Source organism: Manacus candei, unplaced genomic scaffold (genome assembly GCF_025592945.1).
Source record: "Manacus candei isolate 608988 ecotype Guabito, Panama unplaced genomic scaffold, ASM2559294v1 h1tg000076l, whole genome shotgun sequence".
Taxonomy (NCBI): Eukaryota; Metazoa; Chordata; class Aves; order Passeriformes; family Pipridae; genus Manacus; species Manacus candei.
In genome coordinates this window covers 7,072,450-7,097,676 of record NW_026138124.1, presented here as the reverse complement: position 1 = coordinate 7,097,676, position 25,227 = coordinate 7,072,450, and the positions used below count along the sequence as shown (strand labels likewise).

Here is a 25,227-nt window from a genome sequence, read left to right as displayed (position 1 = left end):
CGGGGAGGGGGCGGGGAGAGCGCAGGGGGCGGTGGCGGGCGGCGCCGCGCGGTGCACTGTGGGCCGCGGGCGGTGGGATGTCGGGCGGCGCGGCGCGGCGGTACGTGGCGGCGGCGCTGGGCCGGGCTCGGGCCCGCGGGCCGCCCCCGCTCTGGGAGCCGCCTCCCGCCCGCCACCTGCGGGCCCTGGGCACCGGGGCGGGGACCGCGGCGCTCCCGCCGCTGCTCTTGCCGCCGCGGAGGCACCTGTCGTCGCGGTGAGGCCTGTGGGGGGTGGTGGTGTTTGGGCCCTGGGCAGGGGGCTGAGGGAGGGTTAGGGGAGGGCAGGGGGTTGTTGGAAGAGGAGGTTCGGGGAAACAGGCGGTGAGGGGCCGCGAGGGAGTGCTTGGGAATGGGAGCGGTTGGGAAGGGGCTCGAGGCTCGCGGAGGGTGTTTGGTGTGCGGATTGAGGTTCGGGAAGGCAGGTCGGGGGGGGGGCGTGGGGGGTGTTTAGAAATGGGAGTGATTGAGAGGGTGGTTGGGGTGCGGTGTAGGGGCAGTTGGGTCGTTGGGGGAAGGTTGGGAAGGAGTGGGGAGGCTGCCGGGGGGGTGTTTGGGGATAAGGGTGATTGGAGCAGGTGGAGGCTCTCAGTGGGTGTTTGGGGAGCGGGTTGGAGGCTGTTGGGTCATTGGGGGAAGACTAGGAAGGAGTTGGGCTTGCTGAGGCAGGGATATGGGAAAGGGGATTGGGATAAAGGGACAAGTGGATGGGGATGTGGAGGACAATTGAGAAAGGGGAGACTGGCAAAGAGTGGGGGCAGGAAGTGGGGCTGGGCAGCCCCGTGCATTGTGGGGCTCTCATGAGGGGGTGTGTGGTACCCGAGGGAGGCACAGGGTGGGAACAGTGTCTGTGCATCACCCTGGGCTTGGGTGCTGTGTTCCCCTGCTGTGTTGCCTTTGCAAACCCTCCAAGCTGCCTCTCTGCTCCAAGGAACCGTCCGGAGGGCAAAGTGCTGGAGACTGTGGGGGTGTTTGAGGCCCCGAAGCAACATGGCAAATATGAGACTGGTCAGGTAAGGGGTTCTGGGGGCAGAGCCGACCCTGCTCATGCCACAGGGATCAGGCAGCCGAGGGATTTCCCGTAAGGAGGCTGCTGTAGTATAGCAGAAGGCCAGAAGTTTCACAGCTCAGTGCTCTTTGTCTCTGCTGTGTCTGCAGTTTGTCAGTCATCTGACAATAGCAGGTCGATAAGAATCTGCAGCCCGACACAACAGCTCTACAATGACATTTGCTCCACTGAGGGTTCTCTCCTTCAGGGATCAGAAGAGACAATCTCTGAATTTAAGAAATAACAATTAAATTTGCCATTTCTGTGCTCACGACTCACAGCTCTATTTCTGAGCCGTCTCTCCTGTGCTGGTCTCCTTTCTGCTGCTCTATTACTGATTTAGTCCCCTTTTATGGGATAGATGTTACATGGATTTCTCCTCTCATCCCTGACTGTTTGTGCTCACTGTTTCTGCTTTAGTTTCTCACAGTGGTGATTCTCCCTGTATCCCCATCCCACGCATTCAAACTCTTTGTAAACTTTTCTAGTTTTACCTCAGTTAACAGATCTTTTAAATATTATCAGAAAAGGGCTTTTGGCTTCATGTTTTCTGTTGTATCTATGTTGATTAAAGCTTACTGTGGATTCAACTTGCAATTGTTTGTTCCTTTCAGCTCTTCCTGCACAGTGTGTTTGGCTATCGAGGAATAGTCCTGTTTCCCTGGCAAGCCAGGCTTTATGATCGGGATGTGGCTTCACCTGTCACAGAAAAGTAAGGATTTGAGGGTTTGTTCTGGCTTATGTTGCTGTACTGTTACGTTTTCATTTTGTAGCAAGTTTCCTGGTTGGGGTAAACAAATGTCTTTAAGGAGGCCAATGGTCTGTTTGCTTGAGTGTAAAGTAGGAGAGGTGCTTAAAGAGATATTTCAGGTGTATTAATTTTGTGTTAATTAGAGATGGGATGAAAGTATATGTGTGTGTGAAGGAAATAAAAAACAATTAAAAATTCATGCTCCTGGCATTTTGCTTTATAAAAAACCCACCCATTTTGAATTAGCTCCAGGTTCCTGTGTTCCAAATTGCAGGCTGCTGCTGCTCCTTCTGTAAACTGCCAGTGAGTTGGATTTGTCAGCCTCCTCCCCAGTTTCAACCCACTAGGCCAAGTTCATCCTTCTTGAATTGCTGTTTGGTTCTCTCCCCTCTTGCATCCTTTTCCCTGTGATGAGGTGTGCTAGGAAGGATCAAGCATAGGAATACCCATCCCAGAGAGGAGACTGGACTGAGCAGGAAGAACCTCTGAGCTGTCTGACAACAGAGCTGTTGTGTCTCTGCCAAACACTGTCAGTGCATCTTGGCTGATCTGTCTGTAATTGTGTGGGTGGCTGACAAGGATTTGGTTTGGATGGAATCAAATGTTTACAGACTGTGAAATGTATTTTTTTTATTTTTAAAAAACCATTGTTTGTGTATGTGCTTGGTTCTGGTAACAAGAAATTGCTGCAATCCTACACTTGAGCTCAGAGCTCTGCTTTTCTGTTTAGGAACGAGAATGTGGCAGGCCATGGGTCCAAAGAGGTCAAGGGCAAAACACACACTTACTACCAGGTGTTAATAGATGCCCGGGATTGTCCACATATAGTAAGTAAGGAGTAAACTTGGTATTGAAACTCAAGTGTCTTCTTATATGTGAGTGGGTCAGGTGGACAGGCACTGAAAGAAAATGGCTGTGGTGGCTAAATTTGGCTAGGACAAATTCATTCTTCAAGCCATATTTTCCCTGAGAAAGGTACACTGGAATGTCATATGACTTTTTTCTGGATCATGTTTCCCCTTTCCAGCCTCCTTTCCTCATCCTGTTATCGTTCCCACTCTGTTGCATGCACATTGTGAATGTGGGATGCAGCACTGAAAATGCTCCTCACTTGTTAGTCAGTCTAGAGGAATGAAAAGGAGAGGTGTTCTGAGGTGAATTGGTTAAATAAACATTTCACGCTTTACAAACCACAACAGTAAACTGAAGCATGGCTGGAAACTGGCCCACAACAGTCCACACAGAAAGACATAAGCTTCCCTTTTTCTCAGTCCCAGAGATCACAGACGGAAGCAGTGACGTTCCTGGCAAATCACGACGACAGCAGAGCCCTCTATGCCATCCCAGGTGAGCAAAATCCTCCTTCAGCCTCTGATTGTCGTGAGGGGAGGTCAGAAGAGTCATCAGTGGTCAGCTCCTGCCAGCAGCAATTCCTACAAGACATTCCTGTTGTGGATTTGTCCGTAGTTTAGGGCCGGGCAGGAAACAACTGAGTGATTAAAGTACATGAAGCCCTTTGGAGAGCTGGAAGTTGGGCACTCTGTGATCAGACACAGCTGTGCCTGATTTAATCTCTAGACATAGGTCCCATACAAAGTTGCATATAGGCTGTTCTCTGTTTGGGGCAGTGCAGGCACTTTGCAGGCAGTGTGTGTTTATGACAGCAGTCATTCCATGGAGAAATCTCACAGGAGAATGCTGCCAAGGGATATTGCTGACCTATTTCCTCCATTCTTGGTTGCAGTCGTGGTATTAGCTTTGCCTTCTGCTGACAAAGTCCTTTTCTTAACTTGTCACTAGTGTGATCTGTTTTTCTGCCAGGAGACTTCCAAGCTGCTCTTTCGCTGGGGAAGTTCCAAGGCTTTTGGGGTTTCTTTTTCAGGTTTAGACTACGTAAGCCATGAAGATATCCTTCCCTACAGCTCCACTGATCAAGTGCCCATCCAGCATGAGCTCTTTGAGAGGTTCCTCATGTACGACCAAACAAAAGGTAATTTCTGGCTTCACAGGGAACTCTTCTGAGCCAGATGCTTGAGGTGCTCTGTAATAAGTGCTCAAAACCCATCGTCTTGGATATGGTGTAAAAATGATATCTGGTTTGGAGTTTGTTACAGTAAAGCCACCTCTCAATAATTTTTTTAACTTGAAAGGAGTTACTTTGAGGGGAGAGCACTCCAGGTACAGTATTGCCTCTCATAAACTCTCACTTTTCCTTCCCCATAGTCCCACCTTTTGTAGCAAGGGATACTCTATGTGCATGGCAGGAGAAGAACCACCCCTGGCTGGAGCTCTCTGATGTGCACCGAGAAACCACGGAGAACATCCGTGTCACAGTCATCCCTTTCTACATGGGCATGAGGGTAGGTGTGTGCTGCGTGTTGGTGTGTTAGTTCTGCCATCTGCTTAACTGACATGTTTTTCTAAGGCCAGTTTACTGACTTAGGGTACTTTCTCCTTACTGGAGAAATGACATTTTAATCGCAATTAATGACTGAAATGACTTTAATCACTGTTGCAATTTCATTCTCATGATGTGCAACAGAGGTGTGAACAGGAAACTGTTTTGTCATGCATTTTTGGAGAACAGCCCCTGTATTTTGGCATTTGCTTGTTATCGGTAGGATGGGAATTACCCTGTAATGTTCTGCAGAGCAGTGCTAGTAAGATATTTAGGAAGGCTTGTGAATTAGTCCTGTACTGCCTCACTCAGAGATGGGTGGGCATGAGGTGGCACTGGGGCCATCTGCCCTGCAACAACAGACACATCTGTTATCCTGCCCAGTGATGGGCTGTGGGTGTCTGCCTGTTTCCTGGCTCCAGTGTGGGTTAGAGGGTTTGGCTGAAGCCTTCTGGATTTAGCTGATAACCATATGCTCTTTATAGCATAAGAACTTCATGTGGACCATCCGAAATAATGAGGCTCCAACAGACTCCTGAGCGGGAGGGCTGGGAATTCCCACAGTGCTTTGATTTCTGAGCACAGCTGCCAGGGACTCCATGCCGTGGCAGGTGGATGTTTTGGTGTGGATTTGCAACTTCTGTGGAGCCCAACTGATGTTTGTCCCAACCTTGTCAGAAAAACAGGTGCCTGAAGGCAAGGAGACGGGTGTTTCTAGATCTGTAGAAAGTGCGTAATTAACACGGAGTTCAACCCTGGGTTGTCATGAGATCTTTGCAAATCTCCCACTTCGTGATTACATGTATAGAGCAGAGCCAGTCCCAGGCTGTGCTGATGGATGGCCTTGGAGAGCAGCTGTCTGTGCTCATGTGAGTTGTCTGCGTCAACCTGGCACGGAGCGAGAGCCCCTGTGCTGGTGCTGTGCTGACAGCTGAAGAGGTTTTGGCACCGTGTGTCGAAGGGCAGCTGCTAAAGTCTTTTGTTTCTTTTGACAGGAAGCCCAGAATTCCCATGTCTACTGGGTAAGTGACTTTTGTTTCACGGAGCAGCTAAAGGGAAGGAGTTTATTTGCTGTGGCATCATTGCTGTGTGATAAGCTCTGAGGGAGAGTAGCCCTTGCCTGGCAACTGTTTCCCAGTATCGGCTGTGGGTTATCAACTGGCTGCAGCTGATTCCAGTCCTTGATAGCAGTCTTTCTTCTGTCCAGTGGCGCTACTGTATTCGCTTGGAGAACCTTGACAGTGAAGTGGTTCAGCTCCGAGAGAGGCACTGGAGGATATTTAGCTTGTCTGGCACCTTGGAAACGGTCCGGGGTCGTGGTGTTGTAGGAAGGGTAAGTATCATGCAGCCTTATTTTTTTTTTGGGAAGCACAGCCCTTTGCTGGAGCCCTCTCGGTTGGTTGGGTTGATTTGCCAGTGAATTGCTTAGTGGGCAGTGGAAATAGATGGAATGGGAAACTGGCAGTGAAAAGAGTCACAAGCTTTTCGTCTGTTGTTAAGTCTGCATGAACCAAAACTTCACACTGAGTATTAGAGAATGATCCTAAATGACTGGTGATGGGAAAACTGGAATAATAACAGAATTCTGGCACTACTCACTGGGCGAGTTGTTTGCTGTGTAATTGGTAGTGGTGCTGAGGTGTGGGTCTCTGGGTTTGGTTTTTTTCATGCTATATAAATTTCCTGTTGATGCCCGTCTTTGGAAGAATATTAAGATTTGTTGCTGATGCCCAGTGGTCTTCTGTCTCCTCAGGAGCCAGTTCTGTCCAAAGAACAGCCAGCATTTCAGTACAGCAGTCACGTCTCCCTGCAGGCTTCCAGTGGTCACATGTGGTAAGAAGCCCTTATTACTGAAGGAGTGTTTTAGATGTAGGACCTCACAGTGGTGAGCTTTGCAGCCTGGAGTTATGGCTGAAAGCTGTGTGGAAGTGGACTGGATGGGACATATTTAGTAGCTAAAATTTGATGAGCTTCTCTCCAGCTGGATCCTGGTTAGTGATAAGATGATCTGTTGATTCTCTGCACCAGGACAGGTTCTAGGCTAATTTATTCTCCTTCTGCAGTCTGTACTAGACTGGATTTGAAGATACAGATCAATTCTCTATCATCTTCTGCTGTAGTCAGCTTCTGTCCCTTTCACTCCGTGGTGCAAGAAGCAAGGCCTTGTGCTGGTGATTCCCTTGGCAGCAGGGATGTGGGTACTGGTATCCCTCTCCTGGGAAAGGACTGGGCTTTAACTCTATCCCTATGCAGTTCTGTGTCCACAAGGAATTGGCATACAGGGTTTTTCCCAGTGTAGACCAGATAAGGCCTTCAGTCTAACTGATTTTCAAGCCTCCTCTTCCATGAGAGCAGGTAGGGAAGTGCTCAGCAGAGCTGTTCTTTCCCTGTGCCACAGGGTTAAAGCAATTTCCCTTTATTTGCATTTTGACTGTGTTAGCACATTTAGTGTCAGCTCTCTGTGGACAAGGAATGCACAGACACTTCTTGTCTTCTGTATGACAGGTCTTTCTGGTGTGCATTTTTTAATCTGCTTCAGAGCTAAGCTGCCTTTGAGTTGGGAAAAGCAGGAGAGCAGCTCTTTGCATATAGGATACACTCTGGTTTGCCATGTCAAGCATTTTGAATTGCCTGAATGCATGCCCTGGGAAATGAAACCAGATGATCTAGTAGTTTTTTCCCTCCTGCACACTTTCTGAAGAGAAAGAGGCAAAGGTTCTGTAGCTCAGAAGCTGCTCAGCTTGATTTCTGGTGTTCAATTGTGTTCTCTCTGTCCTGAGAACCTGTTGGTTTATCCCCATGATCCTTGTGCCCATATCATGTCCTGCAGTACAGTTGGCTGTTGTTCAGAGCTGTAAACAAATTCGTTGTACAAGGACAGGCAGGTTCAATTCTGAAATGCAAAGCAGAAGCTATTCCAAATTACATCTGTGATGGGATTTCTTGTTGTCACAGATGACTTAACAAGTGGAGCTTCTGCCAAGGAATACAAACCTGAACTTACGTGTAATCAGTTTGTAAAAATAACTTGGATGGTTCTGTCTCCTGTGGAGTGGGAGTTGGGTGAACACCGCTGCAGGTGCATGGAAGGTGCTTGCTTCCTAGGGGCTCCAGTCATCACAGCTTGTGCAGGAAATGTGTGTTAGAGATGTGATGTGAAACCACCCAGGAGTCCTCAATAAATGAGTCATCTTGGCAGCGGATGTTCCTGCTGCTGAACTCGTGTCCTTGCTGCTGGACCAGCCTTGCAGACGAACCCTCAGAGTCCCTGCACAGGATATGGAAGAGCTCATGTCTTACCTTCTTGCTGATACTTCCTAGATGTGTTTGTCCCTGGCCTCAGTGTCATCTCTGCCATTATTTTGCAGGGGTACTTTTCGATTTGAGAGGCCTGATGGCTCCCACTTTGATGTCCGAATTCCACCCTTTTCTCTGGAAAGCAACAAAGACGAGAAGACCCCTCCCTCCGGCCTTCACTGGTAGATCAGAGCGAGTGCTGAGACCCACAGAGGCCTGTGTGTGTTGTAGACCTTTGCCTCCCCATTTATGCTGCAGCCAAGAACACGAAGCTTTTAAACATTTTAAACCATTTTTGTTTTAACTGTTGTCTGATGGGGAGGCTTTTTGGAACTTTAATACTGGCTCTCTCAGGCTGCTTGTAAAACGTAAGCTGTGTTACAGGTAACCCTTCCCTTTGTGGCACCTGCTGGGGTTGGAGCTGGGGGATGTAGATGGTGCTGCTGCAGAAGAACTGGCCCCCCTCGGCAGGCCTGGACCCTTTCCAATGTGTTGTGACTTCTCTGCAATGTGAGGTTTCTCTAATAAACTGGCCCTTCCAGTTGCAACCAGTCTTCCTTCATAAACCAAGGCCTTGGCTTTGCATCCAGCCTGTCCCAACTTGTCGCTCCCCTGTGTGGAGTCAGCCCAAAGTTCTTGCCGCTTCAGAAGGCAGCAGTGAGGCTGTTTTAGGGAGCAGGAATGTGAGCTCGGCATCCCTGCAGTGCAGCTGCTTTTTGGGATTCAGCCAGGGCTGGAGCAGCCCGTGAGCTCCACTCCTCATGGCACTGGGCTGTGTGCTGTGATGTGAAGCCCGTTTTTTTGGACAAGAGGGTGCAGAGGGGACAAGGTGGGTGACAGGTGGTGCTGAGCAGGTGCTGTCACAGTGTCCTGTGTGTGGTGACCACCAGGCTGTGTTATGATGGTACAAGAGAGCTAAAGGGAGCCCTCCCCCTGCCAGGGCTTGCCTTGCTGCAGGGATTTATATCCCAGCTGCTGGGAGAGTTCTTCCCTGCTCACGTTGTGGCTGTGTCCATATTTCCTTGGTTGTTTCTGCTTTGAGAGGAAGAACTTGTTTTCACTTGAAGTGCTGTCAGCCTGGGTGAGGTAGTGCTTGGCTTTCTGCTCCTGTTTGCTCAGACTGTGATTTTCTGGTAGTGTGTGTGAAGGGCCCTGCAGAACTGTGTGGGTCACTGTAAGCCTATGATATATGGATGTTAGGGAATTTTTACACATGGAGGGCCAAGTCCACAGTGCAAGTCAGGTGTTGGCTCTTCTTACAAGCTCGAGCAGCTCTCAGGAGCTTTGAGGATTGCAGATATCTAGAGAGGTATCAGCCTTTGTGGTGGGACCCTTCTGGCTGTCTCTGGGCATCCAGAAATCTGAGTGACTCGCAGGGGCAGAGTGCTTTGTGGTAGTCCTAAGCAGAAAGTTTCCAACCTTGCTCCTTCCCCTGGTCTTGCTGAAATGATAAGGTATAACTTAACTCATGGGATGTTTTTCTTGATTTAGAAGTATCTTAGTTATTCCCTCTTCCCCCACGTCCCCTCTGAACCTCTTTGCATTTGGCTCTGCAAGGCAGAGCTGTGGCACTGCTGTGGGCTGTCTTGGCTGATGGACAAACAGCCTTGACAGTGGGAGAGATCCTCATGCTTTCTCACAGCCAGCAGATTCCTGTGTAGAGAGACTTAATACTACAGTGTTTATCTGTCATTGGTCTCTTCATTTTGTGTCTTCCTTCCTCTCAGGTAGTACAAGCTAATATTTAGAATTTGAAAGGTTTAAACAGCCAGTCTGCTTTTAAGGGTAGAAAAGGATCCCTGAAGACCAGCCCACAGCTGACATGATCATGACATGATCAGTCATCCTGATTTCCTCATAGGAGGAAAAGGGGTGGGGGGAAGATGCCTCAAGTTCAGAGGCAGCAGGGATCTGCAGGAACCTGCTATTTCCCTCCCATGCAGTTGCTTGGTCGGGGTGGGAGTAGCAGCTGCTCTGCCTTTCCCTCGGGTTGCTCCAGCTTTACTGGCAATTGCAACACCACTGTCAATGTTTAACCCTGCTGCTCACCCGCGTGTTTCTGGGGTGCTGTGGCCCTAATGCTTCCCATAACAAGCAGAGAGCTGTTATCCTACAGGATGGAGTAGTCCTTGGGCAGGGGCTCTGCCAGGGTCAACCTCAGCAGCTGTGAGGTGCCCATGAGTGTCTTTGGTGTGATATGCCCCTGGGGCTGGGGAGGGCTGAGGCCTCTTCGTAGGAGCAGACATTCCTGGCTGGATAATGATTGGCAAGACCGAGGTCACCAGCGGTCACCAGCGCTGCCGGTAACAGACGGGGTGAGGCACGGTAGGAATGTTTCTGCTCTATCAGTCTTTGCGGAGTGGGCAGTGCCCGACCTGCCTGGCTGCCATGCCAGGGGCTTGGCAGGGCCTTTCCCCAACTGCTTCATCCCTCAGGCCCCTTCCCGGAGCGCTGTCCCTCTCTGTGTAAATACCTCTGTACAAAGAACCAACCAATAAAGCGCTGAAGGAACGGCTCTGGCTCACGGCTCTCATTGCCCCACGGCACTACGGGCACCAACCTCACTCCCCTCTCCTCTGATACCAAAGAGCAGCAGAAACAAGCTTCTCAACACCAATTTGTAGATGTTAAAAAGGGCTTTTTATTACACATACTGTTTACATGTTCATTGGGTATTCTCCTTTACTTAATACATATCCATTAGTTTGTTTTACATAGCCACTCCCCTTTTGGAAAGTCCTTTGGTCCTTCGGGTCTTCTTCGTCGTCTTGACCTCAGCGCTGGCGCAGGCACAGCGTCATTGTGCTTCACCCCCAAAAGCTGTAACTTTTGTTCTTTATTTTATCTGGTAACACAGAGCTTAGTTTACGTCCGGTTTGTTCGAGTTACATCCCTCATCCATCTAACTCTCCAGGGCTTATTCTAAGATTACATTGTTCCTTATTTGGGCATTCCGGGGTACTGTGAGTGAAGTTTCTATTTCTCCTCTCACCTCTCCTTCCCGGGGCTCGCCCCGTGCCCTGTCCCGGGGGTTGGAGGGTGTCTATCCCGGGAGTCCCTCCCCTCTCTCTCCCCCGTCCCTCCCTCTCGCCGCCACGTGGGTCGCTGCGGGGCTCCCGGCGCGCCGGAAGTGACGCGGCGGCCGCGTGGTGATGGTGATGGCGGCGGGCGCGCACCGGCCGGGGCCGCTGAAGCAGCAGAACAAGGCGCACAAGGGCGGCAAGCACAGCGGCTCCTCGCAGCGCCGCGCCGGAGGTGAGCTCCCCGTCCCCGCGGGACGAGCTCCCCGCCGGCCCCCGGCCCGCCTGACCGTTCTCTCTCCCCCCGCAGGCCGCGTCCCCGTCAAGGCCCAGCCCCGCCGGCGGCTCCGCGATCTCAGCAGGGTAGACCGGCGGCACCAGGCGCTGCAGCTCCGCCGGCAGCGCAAGGAGGCGGTGAGGGGCCCCCGGGGGGACCGGGCGGGCGGGGCTGGTTGCGGGGCTGTGGGTGGAGCGGGGAGTGGGTCGGTTCGGGTGTTTGCCGGAGGGGGTTGGAGTGGGGCCGGTGCGGGTCTTGATGTGGGTGATGGAACTGAGCCGGTTTGGGCATATGCGGGGAAATGAGGAGCTGTGCCAGGGAAAGGAGTGGGTGCCTGAGCCAGTTCTGTTTGAGGCAAGCGGAGCATTACTGGACCGAGCGGGTTCGGGTGGAGGTGTGGAGTCTGTTCTTGATCCATGGAGGCGGGACAGGAGCTGGGCTGTGGGCCGGGACTGATGCTCTACAGTGGTGCCCACAGGTGCTGGCGGAGAAGCGAAGCCTGGGCAGCAGGGATGGGCCCCCGCACCTCGTGGTTGTGGTGCAGCTGCACAGCAGGGCTGCAACCCAGGACACCCTCCGGCTGCTGCAGAGCCAGGACTCGGCCGTGGTCCGTGCGGATGAGGGGAGAGCTGGTGGCTTTGCCCTCCTCTGCCCCCGATTCAAGCAGCGCTGGCGCTTTGTCACAGCACAGGCAGGTGAGGAAGCACAGCTGTGGGTCAGGCTCTTGGCTCCACACCCCTGGCAGCCCCAGTAAAGGACGTGTTCTGTGTGCAGGGGACCTTCACGCTGTCTTAGACCTTGCCAAGGTCGCTGACTCCCTCCTCTTCATCCTGGACCCTGTGGATGGCTGGGACAGTGCAGGGGAGAACTGCCTGTCCTGCCTCTTCGCACAGGGGCTCCCCAGTTATGGTGAGTGAGCCAGCAATGTCGAGGGGTTTGGGGGGTGTGTGGAGGTACTTGATGGGGATTTGCTGTTGCAGTAATTAAAAACTCCACTTGTTAATAGGCTATCACAGGTCCTTGATCTGTTTCTGTGCACACATCAGTTGGGTGAATGCCGTGCTCGTGGTGCCTTGTTGTGTTACTCCATGGTATGGGAGTACTGGAGATAAAAGGGTGTTGTGGGTTGAGGCCCCTGGGTGTGTGGTGGTGTCAGCACTGTGATGGTTATGAAAGTGTGCAGAGCTAAGGGATTCAGACACTTTCTTGCTAAATTCAATTCTTGTGCCCTCAACTCTAGGGTCTCATTTAATCTCGGAATCTTATTTCTGAAAACAGGTTTTGTGTCTCAGATGTTCTTTTGAATGTGTGAATCACTTAGGGTTGGAAGGGAACCCCCGTGTCAAGGCAGGGTCACCTAGAGCAGGTGACACAAAAATGCATCCAGGTGGGTTTGGAATGTCTCCAGACAGAGAGACTCCACACTCTCCCTGGGCAGCGTGTTCCAGTGCTCTGCCACCCTCCATGGAAAGAAGTTCCTCCTCATGTTGAGGTGGAAGTTCTTGTGTTTTTAGTTTATAGCCATTGCTTCTTGTCCCATCACTAAGCACCACTGAAAAGAGCAAAACTGCCATTGCACCTTGGGGTGCAAATCTGGTTATTTGGGTTGCTGATACCTGAGTGTTTATCTTTATTTGGTAAAAGGGGCATAAGAAGGTTTACGATCTGATCCTGAGCTCTGTTCTCTGCTCGGCAGCTCTTGCTGTCCCAGGGGGCACCGACTTGCCCCCTAAGAAGCGGATAGATGCCAGGAAGAAGCTTGCCAAAGCCACTGAGAAGCGCTTTCCCGAGGCCAAGCTGTTCCCCCTGAACACGGAGCAGGAATCCTCGCTGCTGCTGAGGCACCTCAGCACCCAGAAGCAGCGTCACCTCGCGTTCCGGGACCGGCGCGCTCACCTGCTCGCCTACGCTGCTGAGTTTGTGCCTGGTCAGGAGAGCGACCTGGTTGGGACCCTGAAGGTGTCTGGCTTTGTCCGGGGACAGACCCTCGATGTGAACAGCCTGGTGCACATTGTGGGGCATGGAGACTTCCAGGTCAGCCAGGTGGATGCTCCCCCTGACCCCCTCTCTTTGAACCCCCGAGTGGTTAAAGGACAGAAGAGGAGTCAGGACATGGAGATACAGGTGGGTGTGGGGCCAAGGGCTTTGCCAGTCCTGTTAGAACACGAGGTTTCTAAACTTCCATGGGGAAAATACAACTGGGTGTATGTGGGCAAGGGGAGGGGAAAGGGAGTTGTATCTGTGTTGTGCTGCAGGGCTGAGGTTCCTTGCCTGCTGCATGTAATGAACATTATGGCACAACATAACGAATGTGATTCTGAAAGCAGTTTACTTGAGATGGATTGAAGAGCTTTAATTAGGTGTGTTCAGAGTTGGGAACTCTGCTCTTGCTCTTCAGGAGGACCCTGTAAATGGTACTGATGAGATGGAGGAGGATGTTAAGGTCCTGATGAAGGCAGATCCAAGCAAGCAGGAGTCTTTGCAGTCAGAAGTGGTTCCCGATCCAATGGAAGGGGAGCAGACGTGGCCTACTGAAGAAGAACTGCAAGAAGCAGAGGGTGTGTAGCAGCAATAGTTCTGTATCTTTTCCTTGTTGCTGTTAAGAGGGTTGTCAGAAACCTCTGTCACCAGGATGGCTCTGAAGAAGCATCCTATTTGGAAGTCCAGGGTTTCCATTCCTAGTTCCATTACCTGACCAGCAGGCTGTGTGGTTTGCCTGGGAAGTTAGCAGGGTTACATTTTGGCTGTCCTGACAAATTCTGTGTTGGGAAGTAGCAGTTGTGGTGTAGATCTGATCTTGCCTGTCCTGGTGCAAATGTTGCTGAGGGGAAGGAGAATTGTTCCTGTATTAACCACTGGTGGGAATCCTACAGATTCTCTGAAGGCAAACAGGAGGGTGGTGAAGGTCCCCAAAGGCACATCCAAGTACCAGGCTGCCTGGATTGTGGATGATGGAGAAGAAGGCAGTGAGAAAGATGATGATGAAGATGATGACATCGATGATGATCTGATGGAAGAGGCAGTTTCCCAGGTACGTCCAAGAGCTGATAGTACAGGTGATCTCCAGGGCATTATTGCATATTCTAGGACAGTCCTGTCCTTCCAGCTTGCTCCATGCAAGGGCATGACACAGAGCCAGGACTTGCCTGGATTTCCACGGTCAAATCTCTCATGTGTATCATGGTACATCTTTGGCCTGTTAGACACCAAACTGAGGGGCTGGGGTCTCTTTGGGGTCACAAATCACACAGTGTGAGCACACACAGGGTTTCAGTGCTGCATGGACAGCTCTGTGTTCACGGGCTCTGTGCTGCCCTGTGTCAGGAGGGGGAAAGCAGCGAGGAGGAGCCTGGAGAGGAGGAGAGCGAGACCATGACCGTTTCCGAGTGCTTGCGGGATGACCAGTACGACGAGAAGATGGAGGAAGATGAACAGATGCTGGAGAGATACAAACAGCAGAGAATGGATGAAATGTTTCCAGATGAGGTGGATACACCACGTGATGTACCTGCCAGAGTCAGGTAACAACTGGGATGCTTTCCAGAGGAGCTGAAAGGTGCCTTTCTGTCTAGTTTGGTGAGGAAGCCTATGATGTCTTAGCCGTGGTGTCTGAACCTGGCTGAAGGATTCTTGTGAAGACTCACTCTTAGGCTCTGAGGCTTCCAGGGCAGGCACTAGTTGGGCCAGCAGGTGGGCCTGGGTAGCACCTTGCAGCAGGGAGAGCTGGGTCCTGGGCTGGGAGTGGGAGGAGGGTGGCCCTGATGTAAGGGCAGGTTATTTAGGGAGTTGGCTGCTGTTTTTAGCTCTCTCTGCACTAAGATCTTTCCTGAGGGTTAGTGTTTGCCTTGCTGTCTCTGAAGGTGTGAGTCCCTGTGCACCACAGGAGGTGCTGGCCACACACCTCCATTGGTGAAGGTTTGTCTTTCCTATTTATTCTCTAGGTTCCAGAAGTACAGGGGGTTGAAAAGCTTCCGGACTTCCCCATGGGACCCCAAAGAGAACCTTCCAAGGGATTATGCCAGGATTTTCCAGTTCCAGGACTTCTCCCGAACCAGAAAGCACCTCTTCTGTCAAATAGAGAAAGAGGAGACTGAAGGAGCCTTGGTAACTCTCTTTTGCTGATCTCTTTCCCTGCTGTGTTCCTTTGCTCCTAACAGGAATGACTTAATCAGGGAGGTGTTCATAGCATGCAGCCCTAAGTTCAGATGATGATGTTCTCCTCAATTCCCTCTCTAACTCAGGCACATCTTATTTCTGACACTTTTTTTTGGTTGAGAAAAATATTCACAACTTATCCTCTGTTGGCAGGTGGGCTGGTACATTACACTTCATGTCTGCAATGTCCCTGTCTCGGTGATGGAGAGCTTCAAGGAAGGGAAACCCCTAGTCCTGTTCTCCCTGCTTCCCCACGAACAAAAGGTGACTGTATGGCCCTGCTGATAGCTTGTAGGTGTGCAGCTCCTTGGGACTGCCTCAAGTTGGAGGGGATCTGGGCTGAAATCTCCCTGCATTGCTCATGTTTCAAAGTGGAGAATTCCCTTTGGTCAGAGCAGGCGGAAGCTGCCCGGTGGTTTTAGGATAGAGTGTCTGAGCTTGGCACTGGGGACCAGTGAGGCTTCAGGAAGCCATTCTCAAAGACATTCATGTCTGCTGCAATGTCCTGCTGCTTTCTGCTGTGCACCATTGCCTGCCAGCCCTGCTATCAGCCCTCACTGTGCTGCCTCTTGCAGATGTCTGTGTTGAATTTCCTGGTGCATCGGCATCCAAGCAACACCGAGCCGGTGAGAGCCAAGGAGGAGCTGATCTTCCACTGTGGGTTCAGACGCTTCCGAGCATCCCCTCTGTTCTCCCAGCACACCTCAGGTTTGTGAGGGACTGGGCACAGGTGCACCAGGAAGTGGGGCTGGGGATTCTGGGGCAGGAAGCCAGTGATGTCTTAGCCATGGTGTCTGAACCTGGCTGAAGGATTCTTGTGAAGACTCACTCTTAGGCTCTGAGGCTTCCAGGGCAGGCACTAAGTTGTGGGGAGTGGAAGGGCTTGGGCCAGGTGGCCCACTGGTCCAGGCAAGGTGGTGGCAGACTCCACACAGTGAACTGGTAGTTCAGAGGAGCACCTTTTTTTCCCAGATGCTCTGTGCCAGCAATGGAGGGGTGTTTGTCACCTCTTTTTGTAAGGTGCAGAGCCTGTTTCCTGGGTAAGAATGGGCTCAGTGGAGTTTCCCAGAGCTCTGAGGACTGCTGTCAGCTTGATCATTGCTGTTCTGTCCTAGCTGATAAGCACAAGCTGGAGCGTTTCCTGCGCCCGGATGCTGCCCTGGTGGTGACTGTTTATGCTCCCATCACTTTCCCTCCTGCCTCAGTGCTGCTTTTTAAACAGAGAAGTAATGGTAAGTTGATAAATGCTGAGGATGTGGTGTCTGGGAAACAAACGTTAGCAGACTGTTCCCATCCCCTGCTTACAAGTGCATCTCTCCAGAAAGTATGACTTGAAAAAGCTGTCCCTTTCCTGCTGTTTGAGAAGATAAGCCCAGTCTCCATCCCCATTATCACATTTATCTGTCTCTGCTGTGGGGTTGCTCTGGGCCTGGAACCCTTTGGGGAAGGGGGTTGTGGTGGGGGAGGCAGTGATGGAGGCACCTGCCCCAGTGCAGTGGTGGCTCTGCCTTGCAGGAATGCACGACCTCATTGCCACAGGCTCTCTGCTCTCCGTGGACCCCGACAGAATCGTCATCAAGCGGCTGGTGCTCAGTGGCCACCCCTTCAAGATCTTCACCAAGACGGCTGTCGTGCGGTACATGTTCTTTAACAGAGGTATGGCTTGTCTCTGTGGTGGGAAGAGGGGACGTGGAGGCAGAACCCCTGCTCCTGTGGAAGCAGTTGTGTTGTGGGCTGCACCCCTGCTCCTGTGGAAGCAGTTGTGTTGGTGCAGCCCAGCCTGTTCCTCACCCGCCTTGTCATGTTTGATCTCCAGAGGATGTGATGTGGTTTAAGCCGGTGGAGCTGAGGACAAAGTGGGGACGTAGGGGACACATCAAGGAGCCATTAGGTAGGTTTGATCCTGTATTTATCTCTGTGTTGTTGGGATGGTGTGGTTCTTCTGGGCAGGAGAGACTGCTAATGGCCTCTTCTGCTCTCTGCCTAGGGACCCATGGCCACATGAAGTGCCACTTTGATGGACAGCTCAAGTCCCAGGACACGGTGCTGCTGAACCTCTACAAGCGCGTTTTTCCTAAATGGACTTATGACCCCCATGTTCCGGACCCTGTGCCGTGGGTGAGGAGTGAGAGTGCACTGCCAGAGCAGGAGGTGGAAATGGAATGAGTCTCCAGCATAGCTGGAGTTTGTGCCTTGGCTCCCTGGATGCTGTTCTTGCCTGTGTAGTGAGGACAGCACTGATGCCTTGGACGTGTTACTGCTGGGGTCTGTAACAGGGGCAGCTGTCTCGCCAGCTGCTGCTCAGGTACCAGCTATAGCTATTTATTTTAATGGAAAATGTCAAAAATATTTAAGTGCCTTTGTCTTGGTGGTGGCCAGGAGGCTGTGTGCACCCCTTGTCTGCTGAACCCCTTGTCCCATAGGGGTTGTTTCTTTCCCTCATGCCCTGCACATGGTGTGTACAGGGATTTTGCTGTACAAAGGACAGAAATTTGCTGCCAGTTCCTGTGATGCTGAGAAAGAAAAGCTGAGTAGCAGCTGGGGAGGGTGACTGAGTGCAGGTCTCTGGAGGCCTGTCCCAGAACAGGGCAGCTGGGAAGGGGGGAACAGGCAGTCCTTTGTTTCCAGGCCCCCCTCAGAGATCAATGCCAGCTTCCCTTATCCCTCCACAAAAATTACCAAATGTTCAGGGTTGTTCATTTGTTTTTAGTAGCATGCAAGCCACTGTACAAATTCAGAGTGAGGATTCCACTGCTTGAGACACTGCTCTGTACTCATTCTGCTTTCCCAGAGAGGTCTGTGAGCCAAGTCAGGGATCTCAGGTCCACGTTTCCCCCGCACAGCACGACGCAAACATTCTCCACGTCCTGGGGGACTGCCTGGAACTTCTCCGAAAGCACGGCCGCCAGTCCTACTCCTGCTGTTGGCTCAATCAGCAGCTTCATCCTTTCCCACACCAGCTGTGTGGCTCGCTGTGGGGCCAGAGCAGCAGCTGTCAGCCCAGCAGCCGGGACAAGCTGCTCCAGGGCTGGGAGGGCACTGCGTGAGCACATCCCTGCAGAGCCCTGGGAAGGGAGAGCCCTTTCCAGCTGGAGACAGCGTAGGTGTCAGACAGCTGTGGTGGTGAGCAGGGGCCTGTGCTGTCCTGGGAGTGTGTTAGGGTGGGAGCAGAGGGGCAGAGTGGGAATGGAGGCAGCTGCCTGCTGGCAGCTACTGTGAGAAGGGAACTGGGAGCCTTTACCTTGATTTCTTCCTCTGAGACTGTCAGGACATCATCAACCAAATCCCTGATGATGGGCCACGTGTTTGGTCCAATGCTGGTTTTAACGGCATCTGCGATGGTATCCCGCGGGTGGACATTGGGGGTCAGCTCCCCTCTTACCTTGGACTGGTAACAGTCATCCACGTTGCTTGGCTCAGCAGCAAACACCTTCACATCTGGTCTCAAAGCCTGGGGAGAGAAGGAGGAGCCACTTGGTTGACACTGGTATTTGCCTGTCTGCTGTCCCAGTGAGTGCAGGACTGGGCAGGGACCCCAGGCACCCACTGATTTTCACACCAGGGTCTCTCCAAAGTTAAAAGCTGTTGCCTGCCTTGGGAGCCCTGCCCTTCCCAGAAGGAGGTGCAGCCACTGCTGCCCAAATGAGTTGTTGCCTACCTTGATGGCAACTGCTATTCCTGCAACCATTCCTCCACCTCCGACAGGAACCACCACTGCATTTACTTCAGGTGCCTGTGCACAAAGGAAGTGTGAGTGCTTCTGACACATTGTGTCCCCCTTTTTGCTTGTGCCCCTGTCTAGGAGGAGCAGAGCCCAGGGCTGGGCTCTGTATTTCTCTCACCTGCTCCAGCACCTCCAGGCCTATTGTGCCTTGACCTGCGATCACTGCTGGCTCCTGGTTGGGGTGCACCATGACTCCTCCTGTCTCCTGCACTACACGGGCTGCTGTTTCTGCTCTAGACTAAGGGAAAGCACAGATGGGTCACCTCTCAGGCTGTGCCATGTCCCTGGCTAGTCTCCCCTGTGCCTTACCTCATCGCTAGGCTCACATGGCACCAACGTAGCACCGTAGGCACGGATGGCAGCTTGCTTACACTGCGGGGCTGTCCGGGGCACCACGATGTAGGCAGGGATCCCTGTGTGATGAAAGGAGGCAAATCCAACAGCCACTGAGCACTGCAGGAGCAGGCCATGCCTTGCCTATGCTAGCTCCTGCACACGTTCAGGAAGTGGGATCTCTCTTCTCCAAGGGAGGCTGCCTCTGCATTTACGCTGGGCCCTCTGCCTGCCTACTCAGCGCTGGTGTGGGGCTGGAGGTCGGGAGGTGCATGTTACCTTCTGCCTGGGCAGCACAGGCAAGCGCCTGCCCGTGGTTCCCACTGCTGTGTGTCACGACGGCGCAGGGCAGCTCTCCTCCTGTGCGCTCGCTTTCCTCCACGAGGCTCCTCACGGCGTTCAGGGCGCCGCGGATCTGGAAGGAGAGCACAGGGCTCTGTGTCGCTGCCCTGGAGCTGGTGCGCTGGGCTGAGCGGGCAAGTGGGGCATCTCCTCTTTGCAGCCTTCCCTCTGCCCTAAGGCAGCACTTCAGGCCCCGTGCAGGATGTCAGGAGCCACATCTGCTTGGAGGGCAGGTGGGTACCGCCGCACGGCGAGTTCCCCAGCGCAAGAAGCGACCTTCGCCCCCGGGGGACTTGCAGCGCTACGCACCTTGAAGGAGCCGGTCCTCTGGAACAGCTCGCACTTGAAGAGCAGCCTCCGGCCTGCCATGCGCTCCAGCCCCGCGCAGGTGAGCAGCGGGGTGCGGTGGACGCGGCCCCGCAGCCGCCGCTCCGCGGCCCGCACCTCTGCCAGCCCCGCGCGCGGCCCCGCGGCCTCGAGCGCGGCCATGTGCGTGTGCGCGCGCCTGCGCGTGGCCGCGGCGGCGGCGGTTTGTCCCTGCGCGGCCGCCGTCCCGCGCCCGCCCGCCCCGGCGCAGCCAAGATGGCGGAGGGGCTGGAGCGCGTCCGCGTCTCGGCCGCCGAGCTGCGGGACATGGTGGCGGCGCAGGCCCGCGCCGCCGGCGGCGGCAGAGGTGAGCGGCGCACGGGGGGCACCTGAGAGCCGCGGCCGGCCTTCCCCTCCCCTCCTCACCGGCCCCTCGCTGCGGTTGGGGTTGGGGTCGGAGCGGACGCGGGGGTGTCCCGGGTGGGAGCGCTCAGCGGCCGGTCGGTCCCGGCCCGACGGGGACCCCCGGGGCCGATCCTCCGGTACCGGCGGAGGTTCCGCTGCGAGTTACTGGTAGCGAGGAAAGTTGAGGGAGTGCAGCGGGGAACAGCCCGGCTTCGGGGGATCGTTTAACCGTGCGCGCTCCGGGCTGGGCTCCCTAACGAGTTTTTGTGTAAATACGGTTGAGGGAGGAGGAGAGAAACGTTACCAGGATGTAACCAAGAGGGGAAACGCGTCTTTAGCTCAAGCGGTCAGTTGGCAGAGCGGGGGCTGCTGGGGACGCCGGCCCCTGCACCAGCTGCTGCTGAACCTTTATGATAAAACTTTACTCCTTGTGTACACGTGCTCACGTCTTGTGTTGTCTTTATCTGTCCCTTGTCGGTGCTTTGAGGAAAAACCTATTGCAGGATGTGTTTTGTAAATGAATCAGGCCAAGGATTTGGTCGACTTTGTTAGAGTTTCTCACTTTCTGCTCTTACTCTGTGATTTTCTGTAAGCCTTTACACAGGTTTTCAGCTCAGTTCTCTTAGACCTGCCCTGAGGATGGCAGGCTCTTTGCCTTTACTTAATATTTCTCCTAAAATATTTGTCGCAGTATTCTTTGGTGCCTGGCTCGTTTGTGATGGGAATAACTTTCTTCTGTCAAATGTTTTCCCCCAGAAAACATGAAGGAGGTGAAGGAGCCGAGACACCGCAAGGACAACAGGCGCCCAGACCAGGAGATTTACAAGCCTGGCCTCTCCAGATTGAGGAGCAAACTGGTGCCATTAAAGCATGAGGCATCAGAGAAGGAGAGGAGCAGAGCTGAGGAGGGCAAGGAGGAGAGTGCTGGGGACTCTGTGAGAGCAGGGGCTCCAGCCGTGGAGGATTTCGGCAAAAGCGACGGCCCCAGGCAGAATGGCCCTTCTCAGGAAAGGGAAGAGACAGAGACCAAAGGTGGCCTGCAGAGCCAGGAGAGCTTGTCCAAGCAGCCCACTGTGGATGAGTGGTGTTCCAAGACCCCCAGGAGAACCAAGAAACCGGACCAGCAGATCTACCAGCCTGGGAAGCGCCTGCATTCGGCTGCTAAAGAACCGTCCCTGCGGTCGGCGGCCGAGGAAGCCACCGGCAAGATGGAGCAGCTGAAACTCGAGAGGGATGAAGAGACTGAGAAAGGCGCTGGAAAAGACAATAACAGGAAAATTAAACCAAGCAAGGAGGATAGAGAGGGGAGCCAGGCGGGGGAAGGAGTGAAAGCCTCCAGGGGAGATAAAGGAAGACGAGCAGAGCGAAGCGACAGGACAAGGAGGGGCGATGAGGGGATGCAGGGGAAGCTGGGCTCTACCAAGCGATATTCCCGCACGGACAAGCGCCGGAGCCGGTACCGCACCTGCAGCACGAGCTCAGCTGGAAGCAGCAACAGCATAGACGGAGCCCTGCTCGTGGATGGGGTGGAGAGGCGCCAGGAGCGTGCCAGGGAGAGAATACGTCCTAGGAAGCAGCTCTCTGTGTCCTCCACTGACTCCTTGGACGATGACAGGTTCGATGAGGCAGAAGCATACGTCTCCAGCAGGAATTCGGACAGGAAGAAGCATTCGGAGCAGAGTCGAGGTTCCAGGAGTGAGAGCGAATGGAGCAGCAACGGCAGGGAAGCGAAGGGACCCTTTCGAGTCACATTTGACAGCAGGACCATGAACAGGGATGTCAGTCTGACAGACACAGATAAAAAAAAGTCCCTGAAGGCATTTGCTAGTTGCAAAGACTCAGAGACTTTGGAACCAAGGAGCCAGAGCAGGGAGCCCCAAGGGAGGGGCCGTGGTATTCTCTTCCTGCCTGCCAACACGGACCTGTCTGCCAGCACCACGGGTGCCCCCGAAACCAGTCACCCTGGGCCCAGGCTCCTGCTCGGCGGGGCTGGCAGCAAAGGCTCCCGGAGCCGGGGCCGAGGTGGCACCGCTCGCAGGCTGTGGGACCCAAACAACCCGGACCAAAAACCCGCCCTGAAGAGCCAGACTGCCCAGCTCCACTTCCTAGACACAGACGATGAAGTGAGCCCCACCTCCTGGGGGGAAGCCCGGCAGGCCCAGTCCTCCTACTATAAATTCCAAAACTCTGACAACCCCTACTATTACCCTCGGGCCTCCAACCAAGGCCCCCAGTATCCATATGGCGGGTATTCCCTGCAGTATCCCATGGGTCCAACCAATGGCGTGTACCCAGGAGCCTATTACCCTGGGTACCCCGGCCAGGCGGGGCAGTACCTGTGTGGCCCACTCCCCCCCACTGCTCTGAGCCCCGAGATGGAGCAGCAGATGAGGAACATGCAGCAGCAGGAGCTCAGCAAACTCCTGCGTGAGGCTGGGAACCAGGAGCAGCAGCTCAGCAACCTCCTTTCCAGAGACCGCATCAGCCCCGAGGGACTGGAGAAGATGGCCCAGCTGAGGTTTGTGCTCGAGAAGGAGTGTGAGACCGAGTCCTTTCCGGGGTGGAATAGCAGGGAATGGTGTCTCCTTGGGGATGTGGTATCCTGAGGGTCTGTCTCAGAGACTGGGAGATGGGACAGAGGATTGCTGTTTTTTGATGTGCTGAGTCTGTTTGTGTACCAGTGGTGTGTGGGCGTAGGAAACTGTGAGTGAGGATGTCATTTACCTGAGCTGGGAACTAAACCATGGCTTATTCTGCTTGGTGGATGCCTTTCTGGTGTTGCAGAGACACAGAGGAGCAGGACAAGCACCTGCTGCAGATTTGGGGTTCTTCTTTTTCTTGCTGGAGCTGATTTCTCAGTTTCAGTGCTCTCAAGTGCTCTCGGTGTTTGCTGTCAGACTTCTGCTTTCTCACCTGTCCTTGGTTATCCGCTGTCAGGATCATGTTGTGGGCTTCAGGGTGTGCTCAGGAAACATTTTGTGGGTTTCTGGTGCTGTATGACAATGGCAGTGCCTTTCAAATGCTGTGTAGTTTTGCTCTTGATGCCTCTCAACACTGATGCTCCAGTGGAAGTAGCCTGGTGATGCCAGGCTAGTGAGAGAGAAGTGACACTGGTGCTCTGGGGGGTAGTTAACATGGCCGTAGCAAGTTTCTACTTGGCATCTTTCACGTTTGCTTGTGACCTCTGTGTCTCCAGGGCTTCTCTAGAGACTTATTATTTTCAGAGCTGACTGGCAGCAGATCTAGCAGGTGAGCTCGTTTCAGGGCTTGTTCTGTGTTTTGGGGACTTGCACTGTAGACCACAGGGTGGGATATGTCTGTGTTTGAAGCAGCACTGGAGGTTTCAGGTCTTCCTCAAGGTGCTGAGGTCACCTGGAGCTGTTGTCCAGAGGGAGAGAAAACACTGTGCAGCGCTGCTGTGGCCTGTGGAAGCCCACCTTGCCCTGGGAGCATCAGCATGGTTGGCCCTGTCCCTGCTGGTGGCGTCCCTTGTCCCCTGCCTGTGTCTGAGTGTGTACTGCCAGCCTGTTGTGGAGCTGTGTGTGGGTTCTTATCCGAAATCCAGCTGCAGAAATGTCCAGTTCTCTTGGTGTTTGTGCTGTCCAGGTGCATGTGTGCAGGGTTTGGGGACTGCATGGGGTTGGGTAGCAGAACCTCGCTCTGTGCTTTCAACAGGAACCTGCCAGGCATCCTTCTCTTACCCTGTCAGGCTCTTCCAGGCTTTGCCACCTTTACTGTTGTACTGTTTTCTGTAGGACTCGAAGCATTATAAGGAATAAGGCTGCCAAGGCAGGAAGAGCTGAGGATCTCCTTCACCATAAACTTGTCCCACATATTGCAGAGCTGTTTCTAGCCTGCAACTATCTTATTAAATTTGGGGGAGGAATTCTACTCCAGCATCTAGGCAGGGCTCTAGGTAGTGAGATTTCTGGGACTCTGAGGCTTTATTTCCTTTGGATGTGATGTTCCCAACTTGTCCATTTTTGAGGAAGTGTGATCTGTGTTTCAGTTGGATAGAAGGGAGGGAGATGGGGATCATTTTAATGGCAAGACCTCTGTTGCCCCCTGGTTCTTTGTGTGTTTGTTCCTGGCCCAGACTTTGTGCTCAGAAGGAGCAGAGCCTGGCAGCACGTGTGTCCACTGTGTTGGTATCAGGAGACACTTATGCCTTGCTGTTTCCAGTAGCAGGACTATAGCAAAACTCCTTGCTCTTTCCTAAACCTGATCCATTCTGATTCACATGTACAAGGGAGATGGTCCTTTTGGACTTACCCCCTTGGAGAAGAAAGGGTGTTGGAGCGCAGCAGCTCCTGTCTCCCTTTGGGATGGGTGTGGAAGCAATGATTTGCCATAGTGCTGCTGACAGCTCATGCCTGCTGGACGTGAGCAGCAGGTGGTTCAGCACGTGTTTCCTGGCAGCTGGAGCCCGGGCAGTTGCTGTTGCATTGACAACTGGTTGTGTTTTGCTGCAGGGTGGAGATGCTGCAGCTCTACGAGCGGTGCATCCTGATGGATATCGAGTTCTCCGATACTCAGAACGTGGACCAGTTGCTGTGGAAGAATGCATTTTACCAGGTGATCGAGAAATTCCGGCAGCTCCTCAAGGACCCTCAGGGGGTAAATGCCCAAGAAATTCGGAACAAGCTGCTCCTGCTTCTGGATGAGGTAAGAAGGGAGAAACATCCTCAGATTCCACTAAAACTTTGGGTGGGATTGACTGGTGTTTAGAATGGGATGGTGTAATGGGGCAACTAGTCTTCTTGATCCTCTTTATACCTCCATGTGCCTTAGGTCATCCTTGTCCAAGGAGAATGCTCAGACAGGTTATGGTTAAGTGTGGCAGGTGCATGTCCAGGTGAATATTTATTATAATTTAAATCGGGCTTGTTCTGGTGTACTTTGTGTTAATTAGAAATTAATTTAAACTAAAATGAAACAAATACCCTGAAGTGTAAATAAACAGAAGCATTCCTGGAGATGTTTGTGCCATCTTTATCGAATTTGCTTAAAAGTCATTCTGTTAAACTGTGCAGCTCAGTTTATTCTTTGTACTAGGTAGGTTGACAGCCCCAAGAGGATGTGTTCTATAAAATTAGGGTGGTGGGAAGGGACAGCTGGAGGCCTTTAGTCCAC

General features: G+C 53.1%; 4 protein-coding genes and 2 non-coding genes across 9 annotated transcripts in view; 5 read left to right on the top strand and 1 right to left on the bottom strand.

Annotated features, from left to right (window-relative positions):
- The first annotated feature begins 62 nt into the window (after nt 1–62).
- POLDIP2 (DNA polymerase delta interacting protein 2) lies at nt 63–8,080 on the top strand. The gene is made up of 11 exons (XM_051809805.1): nt 63–256; nt 970–1,051; nt 1,701–1,798; nt 2,568–2,664; nt 3,109–3,184; nt 3,720–3,827; nt 4,061–4,197; nt 5,231–5,257; nt 5,443–5,568; nt 5,989–6,068; nt 7,604–8,080. The coding sequence occupies exons 1-11, from the start codon at nt 78–80 to the stop codon at nt 7,716–7,718; spliced, it is 1,125 nt and encodes a 374-aa protein (XP_051665765.1). The 5' UTR covers nt 63–77; the 3' UTR covers nt 7,719–8,080.
- A 2,573-nt stretch (nt 8,081–10,653) lies between these two features.
- Nucleotides 10,654–17,333, top strand: TSR1 (TSR1 ribosome maturation factor). Its single transcript, XM_051809781.1, has 15 exons — nt 10,654–10,787; nt 10,863–10,966; nt 11,308–11,524; nt 11,604–11,738; nt 12,526–12,953; nt 13,228–13,387; nt 13,703–13,860; nt 14,154–14,350; nt 14,771–14,933; nt 15,138–15,248; nt 15,560–15,692; nt 16,100–16,216; nt 16,500–16,640; nt 16,801–16,875; nt 16,972–17,333. The coding sequence occupies exons 1-15, from the start codon at nt 10,685–10,687 to the stop codon at nt 17,148–17,150; spliced, it is 2,421 nt and encodes an 806-aa protein (XP_051665741.1). The 5' UTR covers nt 10,654–10,684; the 3' UTR covers nt 17,151–17,333.
- On the top strand, nt 14,407–14,499 carry LOC127481158 (small nucleolar RNA SNORD91 family). Its single transcript, XR_007908119.1, has one exon. It is a non-coding gene; the product is annotated as a small nucleolar RNA SNORD91 family (small nucleolar RNA).
- On the top strand, nt 15,747–15,839 carry LOC127481157 (small nucleolar RNA SNORD91 family). The gene has a single exon (XR_007908118.1). It is a non-coding gene; the product is annotated as a small nucleolar RNA SNORD91 family (small nucleolar RNA).
- Nucleotides 17,334–17,669: 336 nt separating the features above from the next.
- SRR (serine racemase) lies at nt 17,670–19,897 on the bottom strand. Its single transcript, XM_051809807.1, has 7 exons — nt 19,693–19,897; nt 19,321–19,456; nt 19,018–19,121; nt 18,827–18,946; nt 18,643–18,717; nt 18,226–18,435; nt 17,670–17,956 (listed from the first exon to the last, which is right to left on the bottom strand). The coding sequence occupies exons 1-7, from the start codon at nt 19,870–19,872 to the stop codon at nt 17,759–17,761; spliced, it is 1,023 nt and encodes a 340-aa protein (XP_051665767.1). The 5' UTR covers nt 19,873–19,897; the 3' UTR covers nt 17,670–17,758.
- A 35-nt stretch (nt 19,898–19,932) lies between these two features.
- The window catches only part of SMG6 (SMG6 nonsense mediated mRNA decay factor), a 108,780-nt gene continuing 103,485 nt past the window's right edge, over nt 19,933–25,227 (top strand). For 3 of the 4 annotated variants that reach the window (XM_051809779.1, XM_051809778.1, XM_051809776.1), the window contains exons 1-3: nt 19,933–20,056; nt 20,851–22,612; nt 24,567–24,759. In XM_051809779.1, coding sequence (XP_051665739.1) covers nt 19,966–20,056; nt 20,851–22,612; nt 24,567–24,759 — 2,046 coding nt within the window. In that variant the 5' untranslated portion in view covers nt 19,933–19,965. Of the gene's footprint in view, nt 20,057–20,399; nt 20,441–20,850; nt 22,613–24,566; nt 24,760–25,227 lie in introns of those variants that run through there. The other variant, XM_051809780.1, reaches the window with a different exon arrangement.